This window comes from Peromyscus eremicus, chromosome 20 (genome assembly GCF_949786415.1).
Source record: "Peromyscus eremicus chromosome 20, PerEre_H2_v1, whole genome shotgun sequence".
NCBI classification, from domain to species: domain Eukaryota; kingdom Metazoa; phylum Chordata; class Mammalia; order Rodentia; family Cricetidae; genus Peromyscus; species Peromyscus eremicus.
This window is the reverse complement of record NC_081436.1, coordinates 35,188,497-35,202,539: the sequence shown is the minus strand read 5'-3', so window position 1 is coordinate 35,202,539 and position 14,043 is coordinate 35,188,497. Positions and strand designations below refer to the sequence as shown.

Here is a 14,043-nt window from a genome sequence, read left to right as displayed (position 1 = left end):
AAAAAGGGCTATTATTTGTGAACATTCAATCAAAAGTTTGCAGCTGGGCGGTGGTGGCACACGCCTTCAATCCCAGTACTCAGGAAGCAGAGGCAGGTGGGTCTCTGTGAGTTCGAGGCCAGCCTGGTCTACAGAGCAAGTTCCAGTACAGGCTCCAAAGCTACACAGAGAGACCCTGTCTCAAAACAAACAAACAAAAAGTTTGCAAACTGTAGAGGAACTAATAGGTTTCTTTGTCAGTATCAGCCTTAGCCATAACCTCTGTTAGCAGGAATAGTAGTGGCTACTCAGTATTACTTTCAGCAGTGTGTGTATATATGAGATGGAAAGCACCAGAACTACAAAACCTTCAAAGATGATCAGGTTTTTGTCCAGAGGCAGGTACTCAGTTCACGTGTATTTGCTTTGCTGAAATGCTTATACTCACTTCCCATAGCTCCTTTCTTTCTGGTAAGTGACATATGGAAATGGTATGCACTTTCATGTGTTCCAGACTTGTCGGATGTGGAATTTCTGGATGACTCTTCCACAGAGAGCCTGCTTCTGAGTGGAGATGAGTACAACCAAGACTTTGATTCAACTAATTTTGAGGAGTCTCAGGATGAAGATGATGCTATTAATGAGATTGTGCGATGTATCTGTGAAATGGATGAGGAGAATGGCTTCATGATCCAGGTACTTGGTCAGCCTGTGCCCTGCAGTTCTGTATCATTTGGGTATTGAGTAGGTGTACCAGAGCACTTTCCCTTGTTACTGGCCATCCTTACAAGTTAGTTGCTAATACATTGCCATGCTTTCAATCCCAGCAGTACTGGTTAGGCAGTCTCTCCACTGAATGAAGTAGACACTTGGCTTGTGAGTATCAATGTCCACTTGTAGGGTATCTGTTGGCAGATTGAGGCCTTCATGCTGAAATGTTCAAAGGCCCTTAAGGTGGGTCTTCCTCCACAGTGTAGGGTTGACTACAGCATGGCTTTTACTGACACTTAATAATCAGCAATATGTAGTTACCCTTTAGGGAGTGGGAATCAAAGCTCAAGTGTCCAGAATTCCCAAAAGAGAAGAGAACTTCGTTGCAAGGATTAACAACTTCTCCCTTTTTTTTTTTTTTTTTTTTTTTTTTTTGGTTTTTTGAGAAAGGGTTTCTCTGTGTAGCTTTGGAGCCTTTCCTGGAGCTCACTCTATAGCCCAGGCTGGCCTCAAACTCACAGAGATCCACTTGCCTCTGCCTTCCAAGTGCATGTGCCACCACCGCCCGGCATAACCTCTCCTTATAAGAAGGGTGTCTCTAAGATATCAGGAAGCATGGTCCATATTTGTGTTGATATGTAGGAAAATTAGGAGGCATTGGCTACAGGAATGAAGGAAATAACCGCCTTCTTTGTCAATGGTGTTCTCAAATAAAGGTGCTGTAAAGTTAGAATTTTACCACGAGTATTACATGAAGTGTCACTACACAGACATTTTACAGATTTGCTTCAATAGGCGTTTTTAGGATTTGATTGCCTATGAATCAGTAGGAAACATAAGGGGGGATTTCTCTTAAGTAGTTTATTAAAGTGTATTTTAATAGATGTAATATAAAAGTTTTTTAAATAGTTGACTATTTCAATGATAAAATTCATCTTGAACATAGCTTTTTCTTATGGCACATAGGTCTTGAACTGGCGGTGCCAGAAAGCAGGACAGCTAGTTAAAAGGCAGCATTGTGTGTCTTGCCTTGTCTGTCCTGGTCTGAGGGTGCCATTCCTGTCCTGGTCTGAGGGTGCCATTCCTGTCCTGGTCTGAGGGTGTCATTCCTGTCCTGGTCTGAGGGTACCATTCCTGTCCTGGTCTGAGGGTGCCATTTCAGCCAGCACTATGGGTCTCTTCTGTCTCTGCAGTGTGAAGAGTGCCTGTGCTGGCAGCACAGTGTGTGCATGGGGCTCCTGGAGGACAGCATTCCGGAGCAGTACATCTGCTACATCTGTCGGGACCCTCCGGGTGAGGCCCTCCGCCCCGTGTGGGTTGTGTGACGCGGACTCCAGAGTATGGCCACTGTGTAGAGCACCTGCACTTCTTGGTTAGCTAGACTCCTCTGCCATAACATGGGTTGAAGAGACTTTTTGCCTGTTACAGCATGACTATCATAGTAATCACCTGCACAAACACTTTTATGTAGACATGTTGACATACTGACCACCTTACCAAAGGGAGATCATGGCTTTATCCTATAGCTAGCTTTTGACTATTCCTGTGTATTGATTTCTAGCTGGGCTTATTTATGCTGATTTGAGTGAACCAATGTTCATTTCCTGCTATCCATCTGATGAGTTTTGAAGAAGTTTTGGGTAGTGCTACATACCCAGTTTATTGTAGAACAAATGGGATTTGAGAGCCTTGTTTATATCTTTTATTTCCCTATGAAGCAGCTAGATGTTGGAAGTCACATGTTTGTGCCTAAAGAGGCACCACTAAGTAGCAGACTGAAACGAAACTCCTAATCCTTTGTACTTGCTTTGTTATGCCTTCCTCTGTGCCAAGTACCACATTCTACATGTAGAGTATAGTTACAGCTACCAACGCAGAATATAACTAGTTACTAGGCAAGTGTACTGTTCCCATGCCCACAGAAAGATAAACAAAAAAAGTATAAGAATCAAGAGAGGGATATGGAGATGGCTTTGTCAGTAAAGTGCTTTCATTCAAATAGGAGGACCAGTCTTTCTGATTTCTAGTATCCATGTAAAAAGCTGGGCATGCCTATAATCCCAGCAATGTAGAAATAGAGACAGAAGGTACCTCTGGGCTTTGTTGGCCAACCAGTCTAGCCGAATCAGTGAGCTCCATATTCCATGAAAGATCCTGTCTTAAAACCTGAATTGAAAAATAGTAAAGAAGCATAACCTCTAGCCTCACACATGCAAATAACGAAGAAAGAATTATTCAGAGCTATGTGAGTATAAACATTTATTGTTTCTGCTTATATTATAAACATTTGCTATTCATTATAGGTCTTCAATAACAAGAGTAGATTTTCACTGTTCATTCAGTTGCATTTATTGGATACCTTCTATCTGTAAACACTATATAAAGATGACTGAGTCAAACTATTCATGAACCTCATAGTTACACATACACAGGAGCATCTAATTGTAAGAGAATCTGATATATATTAGTATCAAGCTCTAGGATAGTGTAGGGTTTTGTGAGATCACTGCCATGAAGGCAGGATCCTTACTTGCTTAACTATGCTTTGCTTCATCTGGGTATAAGCAGGTTAGTGAAAGAAAGACCTGTGGTTTCTGCCAGCCATCTTAGAGGACAGCTGACTGGTTAATAAAAATTAAAAATAGTACATCAGGGTTCCCTTGGCAGGTGTCACCTACCACTGACCATACCCTCAGTGGCATTCCTTCTCATGTACAGGCACACCAAAAGTGCTAAGCTATCTACTGCATGCTGTCTACTGCAGTTTGGAGGCCACTTTTAGTGGTAGAACCTGTATTACTCACTGAGGAACATTAGTGGGAAGGATCTGAATAAGTAGGATCCTTTATTATTTTAATTTCAACTTCATCTGCAGGTCAGAGATGGAGTGCAAAATATCGTTATGATAAGGAATGGTTGAATAATGGAAGAATGTATGGGTTGTCTTTTTTAAAAGAAAATTATTCTCATCTCAATGCCAAAAAGATAGTTTCCACACATCATCTGCTTGCTGATGTCTATGGTGTGACTGAAGTACTACATGGGTTACAGCTGAAGATTGGAATACTAAAGTAAGTAAACTGAGTCACACATGGCCTTACACAATTTTTAAAAATTATTTTTATTTTATGTGTATGAGTGTTTTGACTGCGTTTATATATGTGTATCACATGGGCATGTTGCCTATAGAGACAAGGAGAGGGTTGATCCCCAGGAACTACTTATACACAGATCTGAGCCTCCATGTGGGTGCTAAGAACTGAACCCAAGTCCTCTGCAAGAGCAGCAAGTGTTTTTAAGCAGTGAGCCATCTCTGCAGTCCCAAATCAGAAACAAATCTAAGGCATAAAAGCCTAACATCAGTTAACCATAAATATAAAAGCAAACTAAAAAAAAAAAAAACAAATTTAAGTAGGTTTTTAAAATTACTATTTTATTGGGGGGAGGTTTAGAAATAAAACTATGTTTCTTCACAGATTGTAAGATAGTTTATCAGGTAGTCTTTTGGAGGTCCAAAGTAGTACTTCAAAAGACAGAATATTTAAAAGAAGTCTACTTTTTAAAAGTAAGAAAAACTAATCAACTGTTTGGATGGCAAGCTCTGTCTACCTGGCTCACATCCTACTCTGTCAAGAAATTTTAGACCTAATGATCTATGCACAGAGCCAACTGCAGCTGATATGGTGAGTCTGTTCACATTCTCGGATAATGGTGTGTGATGAATTCATTCGATGAGGGTGTTGTGTTCTTCAATCAGCTTAAGACTCAGAAAGGGTGAGAGAAGCAACAGATTCTGGATCACCTTTGCTGCTGTGCTCCATGATGTTTTAGCCTCAGGTGGTTCTGTTTTAAGGAAAACGCAGGTCCTTCTACATAAGATATCTGGATATGTTTGAGGGCTTGTGCTCATTTCCTTCGAATGCCAGGTGAGAGTTATTTAAAGAATAAAGGAAAGAGCCTTTTATTTGATGTGCAGTGGATGGTCTGCTCATTCTTCCCAAGATTTACCACTTCTTCCTCCCTTTTGCATCCTGTCCTGTGAGTCATGAGATTGTTGACCTTTGACTTGCTCTTCTGCCTACTCCGTTGTCTTATCCAGGCAGCTTCATTTCACCTGAGAAGTTTCTGTACCTTTTCCTTTCTGTGGCCCCATTCTTCTTTTGGTTCATTCTTCACACTTGATAACTGCATTCCCATTAATGAAGCAGAACATTAGCCTCTGGTATGCTGTAATTTCTTCCTGCTGCCTCTGACCAAAGGCCTTGAATAACAGGAATTTTATTGGCATACCCTTTCTCTCTTTAGTTTTCTGACCAGCTATACTAAAGCATAATCCTAAATGAAGTATGATTTCCTAGACATAGAGCTCTTTCACAACTAGTTTCCCTATAAGATTCATTTCCATCATTGCTTGCTGGCTAGATTTGAGCCTGCTCTTCTTGGTACATTGCATGTATACTGAAACCATCATTCTTTTTAGGTAGGCCTTGGATCTTGAAGTCCTCCTGAATTAGGATTATAGGTGTGTGCCACCAGGCCCAGCTCTAGGCATAAGTTTTCAAAGGGTTATGTCACCTCTCCAAACTGGCAGGATTCATTCCACTAGACTGGAGCCAAAGAACTAGGTGTCTTCCTAGTATGCCTTCTACTGATTGAGAATTTTAAGTGCCTATTTATGGATATTAAAAATCCTAGAAGTCTAAAAGATAAAAGATTATAAACTGAGAGATTATGAATGGGTATATAAATATTAGAAGAAAATGAATTAGAGTCTCATTTAGAAATTATTAATTTTCAGCCATCACCGAGCCTTTAGGAGGAGTCATACCTTCATGCCTTGCACTTAATTCTGAGCAGAGCTGTGCTTTGCTTGAACATTACTATAGACCACAGTCAGGGTATGAATAATGAACCTTCTTAGGAGACCAATTGTATAGTAGCTAAAATAAAAATATATTCTATTCTGTAGTTCCTTATCTAGAAATTGATCTGACTGCAGTATTCTGACTTGTGTGCAATGATACACATTCACACACATCTCTGAGTGGAGAATTGATGAGATGGACTAGACTGGCAATTAATATCATTTATGTATTGAAGTCTATATAAAGAAAGTCTGTGTGTATTGGTGTGGCAAGATGCCCACTGTGTGCTGTTTAGGAAAAAGGAGATGACTGGCTACTTGTATAAATTTTTTTAAGTATACTTTTCTTTAAAAAACACAAAATATAAAGATTTATTTGTTCCTATTTGTATGTGTTAGCACCCACATGTATGTATATACACCAAGTGTATGCCGGAAGAAGGCACTGAGTCCCCTAGAACTGAGTTATAGGCAGATGTGAGCCACCTGATGTCCTGTAGGAAACTAAACCATTTGGGTCCTCTGCAAGAACAGGAAGTGCTCTTAACTAGCTGCTGAGCCATCTCTCCAGCTCTTTGTTTTCTTCCTTTGCATAATTTTGTATGTATAGAAAAAGTCTGCAAGATTAGTACATTTATAATTGCTACAGTGGAATAGACTTGCTTTTTATGTGTTTAATTGTAGTACTTTTCTCATGAATAGTGATGGCTTTTTTATTGACTAAAGGTTATAAAATATGCTCACATAACATTTGTGTATCATACAGTGACAGTGAAAAGTCTATAAGGACATGTGTATATCAAACAGGGACATTAGTCAACAGTGTTCAGTTAATTGTTGATTTTCTGAGTAGTGTTTAAAACTTAGAGAGTTTGAATTTTGGATGAAATGCTAGAGGAATTAACTTAAGAACAACTTTGTCTTTGATCCTGACCTCTTTCTTACATGGTTATTAAATTTATTACGATTTTTAGGTTGTTGCCATTCTTGTCCTAAAGTATTCTTTCTCCATTTATATTCTAAGGAATAAACATCATCCTGACCTTCGTCTCTGGGCTTATTCTGGGAAGAGAAAAGACCAAGATCAGATAGTAGCTGGAGCAGAGAAAAAACTGACACTTCAGGACATAGCTAACTCAGAGGGAAAGAAATACATACAGAACCACAAAGAACCTCCCCTGAAAATGGAAGAAACGTATATAACAAGTGAACACAGCTATCAAAAGCCACAAAGCTTTAGTCAGGACTGCCAGTCTCTCACAGACCCTGGAAGCTCGGATGATGATGATGCTAGCAGTTTTGAAGAAGATGGCGAACTCCACATGGGAGATAAAAGCCATCTGTATTTAGCAAAAGAGCGTGGAGTGTCAGAGAAGGTAATGGTTCCCGTAGAATAAGAGGAGGAGCTGATACCAGTAAACACACCTAGTCTTTGGGCTTTAATAATATGGAAATACCTGTTTAAAGATTGTTTTATCTTTTCTCCACCACAATACATTATCCATGTAAACATTGAGTTGTTATAATCCATTCAAGTGCTACCATAAAGTTCATAAGAACACTTAGATGTCTCCAGAAATTAATGAGCCACATTGAATATCAAAAGGAAAAATGAGTTTCTGTAGGACCATTTGGGTATATATGGCATCATAATTTTGTTCCTTTAATGTGTTTTGGACAAAGCGTGGCATTGTCCTTCCAAATCTGTAGCATATTTTTCTGCATATCAATCCCATTCTATAGTAACTGTCTGTAAACATGTCTCCTGTTTGTTGGGCTTAGCGCTGGGATTGAAATGGGTCCTAATACTTTATTTCCACTAGCAAAGCCACTTTAAAACTAGTTCTTTATTATTCTGGCATTTAAAGTTATCACCAGAAGTTCACAACTGAATCTGGAAAGCTTGTATTTCATGAAACTTATGGTAAACTATTTTGTCAAATTAATATCCTTCTATGAAACTAATTACCTTTGGCAAATCTAAATCCAGATTTTATGTGTGTGTGTGTGTGTGTTTTAAACAGTTTGCATTCTGAGGTTTTTAAAAGATTCCTACCTTCCTTTAGCTCATCGGTATAACCACAATAGTAAAGGCCAATCTGTTGTTAACTGACTTTGAAACCAGTCTTTTATAGTTTGTTGATCTTTCCCAGTCATTGCTTTGCCTCCACTCCATTTATGTCACCAGTTCAAATTAATTGAGGGAGAAAATGGTCCTCATTACTAGTCATTCCAATTATGAAGTGGAATTAATGTTTTCATTTATTTAGCACATTTTACTGAAACCTTCTCCTGTGGGGCACACTCTGGAAGGCATTGAGGAGGAAAGTGGCACCTTTAGTTTGGAATTTGATGGTGTGCAGGAACTTTCTCTGAAGACTTTTTCAGAGTCAGATTGTTTTGTGCCTGCCTATGTAGGGTGATGGGTTTTACTCTATCCTTCCCATTTTGAAGTAGCTATTCATCCAGCTGTCTGTGTTTTGTTTTATTCTGTTCTGTTCTATTTTTCTCACTGGTCCTTTGGAGAAGAATCCAGCTTCAGGGAACAAAGTGTTTGTTTATAATGAGAAAAAGGGCACAGAGAGCCCAGGAGACTCACATCTTCAGTGGCAGCTAAATCTCCTTACGCACATAGAAAACGTGCAGAATGAAGTCACCAGCAGGATGGACCTCATAGAAAAAGAAGTGGATGGTAATGTAGCCAAGAGCTCAGGTGTAACTACTGTCTTGTGTGTAATGTTGTTATGAAGAAGCTGTTTGGAGCTAAGTTGTAGAATGCAAACTACAGATACACCACCTGCCTGCTGAGCTCTGTCTCTTCCTTTACACTGTATTAGTAGATACAGGGTATTGTAGGCTCATTACAGGATGGCAGAATTATCTTTGGTAGTGGTTTCTTATCCATTTTGTTTTATTCTTAACATGGATATTTATTAAATACTGCCCATATGCCTGGTTCAATATGGGATATTTGGGGAGTGTTTGCTAGTTTCATTGAAGAATATTTTCTTTGAAGTCAGCATATTCATAAGCATATTCATTTCCACTTTGGCTAGTATCTGTTAAGTAGAATTAATTCCTACAAATTAAGCAAGTAAACCATAAGTTTGTATGCAAATTTTCAAGTAATTTTCTCTCACATCTTTGTAAATTTTATCATCACATAAAAACTGAAAAGTAGCCAGAAAAAAATACTCCCATTTTATACTTGAGAAACTAGAATAAATTGAATTCCAGGAATCTCAATCCCATATGTTTCCTTTGGTTTGACTATTTTGTCCTGACCTCATAGAACATAACCTTCCTCCACTCTTTAACCCTTTCCCTGTAAATATTATATTGTGCTAAGATAGACATACTGTACTTCTGCCTTTTTCTCCTTTAAGCCTGGAAGCGAATACCTGTCTCAGAAGCATCTTGGATTTGATTTTAATTTCATTAGATAGAATTAGTTTGTCTAGTGTGGGCTTTTGAAAACATAAAACTGTAGCTTGACAATTCCATATTTTTAATAGATTTTTTTAAAAAGGAAACAATGAAAATTGAACATGTAATTGATTGATCTACCCAGTATTTTAGTCCACTTGCATATTTTTTAAATGTTTCAATAAAGTAGTGATCCTGGAAAGGACACTGAGAAACTGCTACCTCTTTCCTTTGTTAATGAGGAAGATGTGGCCTGGGGAAATGGCTCAATAGTAGAACACTTACTTTAGAAGTCTGAGGACCTAAGTCCAGATCCCTAGAAGCCATGGAAATGAAAGCCAGGTGTGGTGGCCTGCACTTGTAATCCTGGTAATGATGAGATGGGTGGTGGATGCAAGTTAGTTGATTCTTGGGACTTGCTGGCCAGCCAGCCTAGCTCCTTGGCAATATTCCTGGCCAATGAAATTTAGTCTCCAACAAAAGGTGGGTAGTGTCTGAGGAACAACATCCAATTTGTCTTCTGACCGTCACATGCACACACAATCGTGTTCCTGCACACAAGCACATGCACACAAAGGAAAAGATTAAGTAAAAATGATTTATGTCTAAATTATTATTTGGGCAGGCTTGGCAACTGTTACGTTTTGTTTCAGAAGAGAGTGAATGAGACATACTAATGAATGTGTATGTGTGCTAATGCATATTACATATACCAGAGGGAAGACATCCTAAATGAAACATATATGTGTGTGTATGTACATGTAGGGTGGCAGGGAATGGGTCTAGGTATGTAGCTCAGTGGTAGAACAGCTGCTTTGGGTTCAATCCCCAGTATTTCGGGGAGGAAAGGGTCTGAGATAGCAGATGAAGATGACCCAGAATGGTTCAAGCTATTGCAAGTGGAATGTTTAAGAGCATTGGCCTTCTGGAAAGAGGGAAGTGAACTGTTTGTTTCAGTCACCATTCCATCCTTCTAGTTGGTTATCTCCTGGCTGTTCTTCTCAATGTCAATTAACTTATTTTCCCCTCTCTCTCTCTCCTAGTTCTGGAAAGCTGGCTTGATTTCACAGGGGAGTTAGAGCCACCAGATCCCCTTGCAAGACTGCCCCAACTTAAACGCCACATCAAACAACTCTTACTTGACATGGGCAAAGTACAACAAATTGCAACTCTTTGCTCTGTATAACAACAGTAAACACTCGGTGACAAGAATGTGTTTTTCTTCAGTTGAAACATCTTTATTGCTAAGTGGAGAGTCAAAAAGCTTAGTAACGTTTGGTCACTTACTGATTTGTGACACCAGTAGTATGGCATCTTGGAAGGAAAAGGAAGACAACTTTATCAAGGAAGCTGATTTAAAAATGAGTGAGTAAGCTGCAAAGGATGGCATCTCTATCAAGAATCAGTGTAGAATACAAGCTCTACTAAAGGAATGGAATTGGCAGGATTCTTACAGTTGCTTTCCTGAAGCTCAGGATACCCGTAGAGAGAAAGACGGTGTGTTTATATATGTTTTAGAAGAGATACCCATGTTTATAAACCAGCATTTGGCCAAAACAGCACTGTAAGAAAATTCAAGTTCTGGAGAGTTCTACACATTTGCTCTAAGAATTGCTTTCTCAGCAATTGGATACAGCTGCAAAGAAACTTAGGTTATTTAAACTTCTGTAGGATCATGAGCTATTTCTTGAGTGATGAATGTATTTAATCAGAAAACTGACAATGGAAGTCTCACTTTGGGGGAAACAATTGTGGAATTCTAACTTCATTATGAATGTATTTTAAGAAACCCACCAAATAATTGGAATTTATTGAGGGCATTGTTTTCTTTAAAAACAAAGTGGCTTACAGAAGGGCCCCATGTGCCAAATGTTGATACTGCTGGAAAGAGGATTTGAATATTGCAGGAGTCCTTCCATCCATCCTACGCAATGCCATTAACCCATACAATCCTGTACACCACATGCTATGTGCTGTGTGTAAGTTGAGTGGCAGTATCCAGGCTTCAGCATACAGTTTGATCCTGGATACGCTTGGTGTGTTTGCCTTTTGAAAAAAAAAACAAAAAAACAAAAAAACAAAAGACATAAACCTCAGCTGGGATGAGGAGTGACAAAAATATCAAAATAATCTGTGGCTGTAGATTTTTTTTTAAACTGCTAGTAGTGGAATACTGGAAAGCTTCATTTCTGAAGACAAATTTTATTTTAAAAGATAAATATGCATTCAAAAATTTTAGCTTTGATCATATATGGACAGATTTATGAAACCAAAGGCAACTAAGTTGCTTCCTCAGCTCTTGCTGGACTTTTGAGCCTAGGTCCTCCTGTCTGCCAGTCCTGGTGCGAGTTGTGTGCACCCCCAGTGCTATGTGCGCAGGTATGCGTCAGTGAGTCTGCTTGGTTAAGTAGTCAACGTACATATGTACATAAGCAACACATATTTATATCACACATATCTAGTTTTATTACTATAGACTATACAAATTGGTGGTTAACATAAAATGTTACCTTTTAACAGACTGTTTTTAAAAACTAAAAATGTATGTACAGGTTTTGAAATTTTTTTAAAAAGAGGGAGAAAAGACTGTTAAGAGGAGGCTATTTGATGACATTACACTTGAATATTTTTTTTGCCTCATTCTGTTTATCAGTTCTAGCAATCTGTATAAACTCGTTTAGAACTGATAGACAGTGAACTTGAATTTATCTTTGATAAGAATTCATGCCACTGTACATTCAGATATTATTTAAATTTGCAAACACACTGTTCTATATGTAAGGTACTGTATGTAAAATTCTATTAAAACTATTCCACATATCCTAAAAATTTCAGCTTGCCTTTTTGCGGCCTTATGTTTTGATGTGAAGATTAAAAGAATGTGCAAAACATTGAAAAATATTTTTATTGCCTTTTGAGATTTTCCAACTGACAAATGTGCCAAAGATCACCATACATAAAGTATAGCCCTCTGTATTTACTTGTGACATCTAAACTTTGTCAAAGATCCTACTGATGAAAGCTTTAGCAGAAGTCATTGTGGGGTGATTGCTTAAATCTGCATATTAAAGTAAAAATTAGTGCCTATAACCCATGTGTGAAGTAACTTTACTAATGTCTGTGTTTCAAGATCAATACAATATTGTTGATTTGTGTTTTAAAATGGCTCTGAAAGTTTCCATCATGACTGAACCTTAGACATTGAAGTTAAATCTTTTCAGAAATGGAGTCATTAATGTCCTTAGCTTGTGAATAGTGGTGTTGCCTTGATTCATGTCATATATGTAGATGAGCTCTGCATTCATTTATACGCAGCTTCTCAGTTCTGGTGACCTTGGTTAAAGTACTGCACAGTGTTGTAGTACAGACTAAGTGTCCCCACCACAGAAGTCTGAAATGTTCCAAATGTGGAGTGCCAGCTGGACTCCACAAGAGGAAAGGTCAACATCTCACCTCATGTGGCAGGATCACTGTCAAATGCAGGCTTACTAAAACGGCAGTGTACAGTTTCTGCAGGCTATGTGCTTAAATTATACACAAAATAGTAGTGAAGTTCATGTTGAGACCTAACTCTCATGACAAGAATGCGTCATAATAAAATGTAAAGATTTCAGTATCCAAGAAAACACCAAATACAAAACATTTTCCTTCCCAAGCATTTGGGAAGTGTCCAGAAATCAACACTAAGCCTGTATTTCAAAATTCAGCACACTGAGTGCTTCATGAACAGAACATGTTAAATCTTCTGCTTGCTTTTTGTAATCAATGAGAAAGCTAATGCTTAAATTTAGATCTTTAAAGGATATATCAGATTATGTGCACATACCCAGTTTGCTATGGAGCCTACCACCAATTGGGCGAGGCCCATTAGCAGCTATAGAGGGCAGAACTTCTCTTTGAGAGAATGAATTAACTTTGGAGAAGCAAATTGATGGTGAGGAGTGTCGGGTAAGATTTGTTTTTCCTTTTAGTTTTACCTAAAATCACTATATTGAAATGTGAGCGATGAGCTGGAGGGGATGTTTTCTTCAAAGATAATGTTTCATCAGACAGACAGAAGAGAACAAGCCTCATAGAGGGATTCCTCCTCTTAATTTCTGGCAAATATAATTTGTACTTCCTGTGGTTGTCCGTGGTTCAACTGACTGTTGAAGTGATGTACTTTCTCCTTAAAGGAAACTTGTTATTCTTAGAATTTCAGGTAAGCCCCTGTTCCTACCTGTTTCAACTCCATGTTCATACTAAAATGTGCATACTTCACATGTTCAAACTGAAGCATACTGCTTCTGCCCTAATAAAGCGAATCTGCTGCCATTGTCATTGCCTTGGTTAATAACATCCTATGAGTCTATGTTTGACATGCAGAGTCAGCATTTAACCGCCATGTCATCACCACGTGTAGTGATTCCTCAGAACAATGATGCTGTCTTCCTTGAGCCTGCTGGGAACCCATTACAAATAAGGTCATGGCAGGCGGTGTGAGGCAGTTTTGCTTGCCTCTGCCATTCTAGCTTTGTTTTCATACTGAGTCTTCAAACCTCTCCTTGCCAGACTAGAGAACTACACTTAATAAGCCTGCTCCATGCTACAAGGTCCATCTGGGAAATGATCAAGGAACCAAACTTCAGAATATATATGGAATAGAAGACTTGAGATTTTAAAAGGCATATAGACCAGTTTTATGATATTACAATTGAAATTTTCACATATATAGAGAAAGGATGAGCATTCAAATACAAGAAATATTTAGAGACTCAAACATGGCTAAAGGAAAACCTCTCTAGAACATAATCAAGATTTTAAAAAGTTCAACAGAAGAATACTGAAAGCCTCCTGCTTGTGCACTACTTTTCAAGTACTATGCAAGGTACTAAGTGAGGAAAATAATCAGTAATCCTACCCTGCTGCAATGCCCATGAACCACAACAATAACATCACAGCAAGATACCCCTAAACATACTAGAGTGGACTTTGATCTTGGCAGTAACTGACAACTGTGTAGTTGGACTAAGGCCACTTAACAGGAAGGAAAGCATGCCTGGTACTATAGTCAATCTATGTGG

General features: G+C 38.6%; 1 protein-coding gene across 10 annotated transcripts in view; it reads left to right on the top strand.

Annotated features, from left to right (window-relative positions):
- Phf20l1 (PHD finger protein 20 like 1) overlaps positions 1-13,300 on the top strand; it is a 69,589-nt gene extending 56,289 nt beyond the window's left edge. For 5 of the 10 annotated variants that reach the window (XM_059247836.1, XM_059247834.1, XM_059247832.1 and 2 more), the window contains 6 exons: positions 494-675; positions 1,884-1,983; positions 3,566-3,761; positions 6,579-6,930; positions 8,081-8,246; positions 10,024-13,300. In XM_059247836.1, the coding sequence (XP_059103819.1) occupies positions 494-675; positions 1,884-1,983; positions 3,566-3,761; positions 6,579-6,930; positions 8,081-8,246; positions 10,024-10,166 (1,139 nt within the window). In that variant the 3' untranslated portion in view covers positions 10,167-13,300. Of the gene's footprint in view, positions 1-493; positions 676-1,883; positions 2,063-3,565; positions 3,762-6,578; positions 6,931-8,080; positions 8,247-10,023 lie in introns of those variants that run through there. The other 5 variants (XM_059247837.1, XM_059247835.1, XM_059247833.1 and 2 more) reach the window with 2 other exon arrangements.
- Positions 13,301-14,043: the final 743 nt, after the last annotated feature.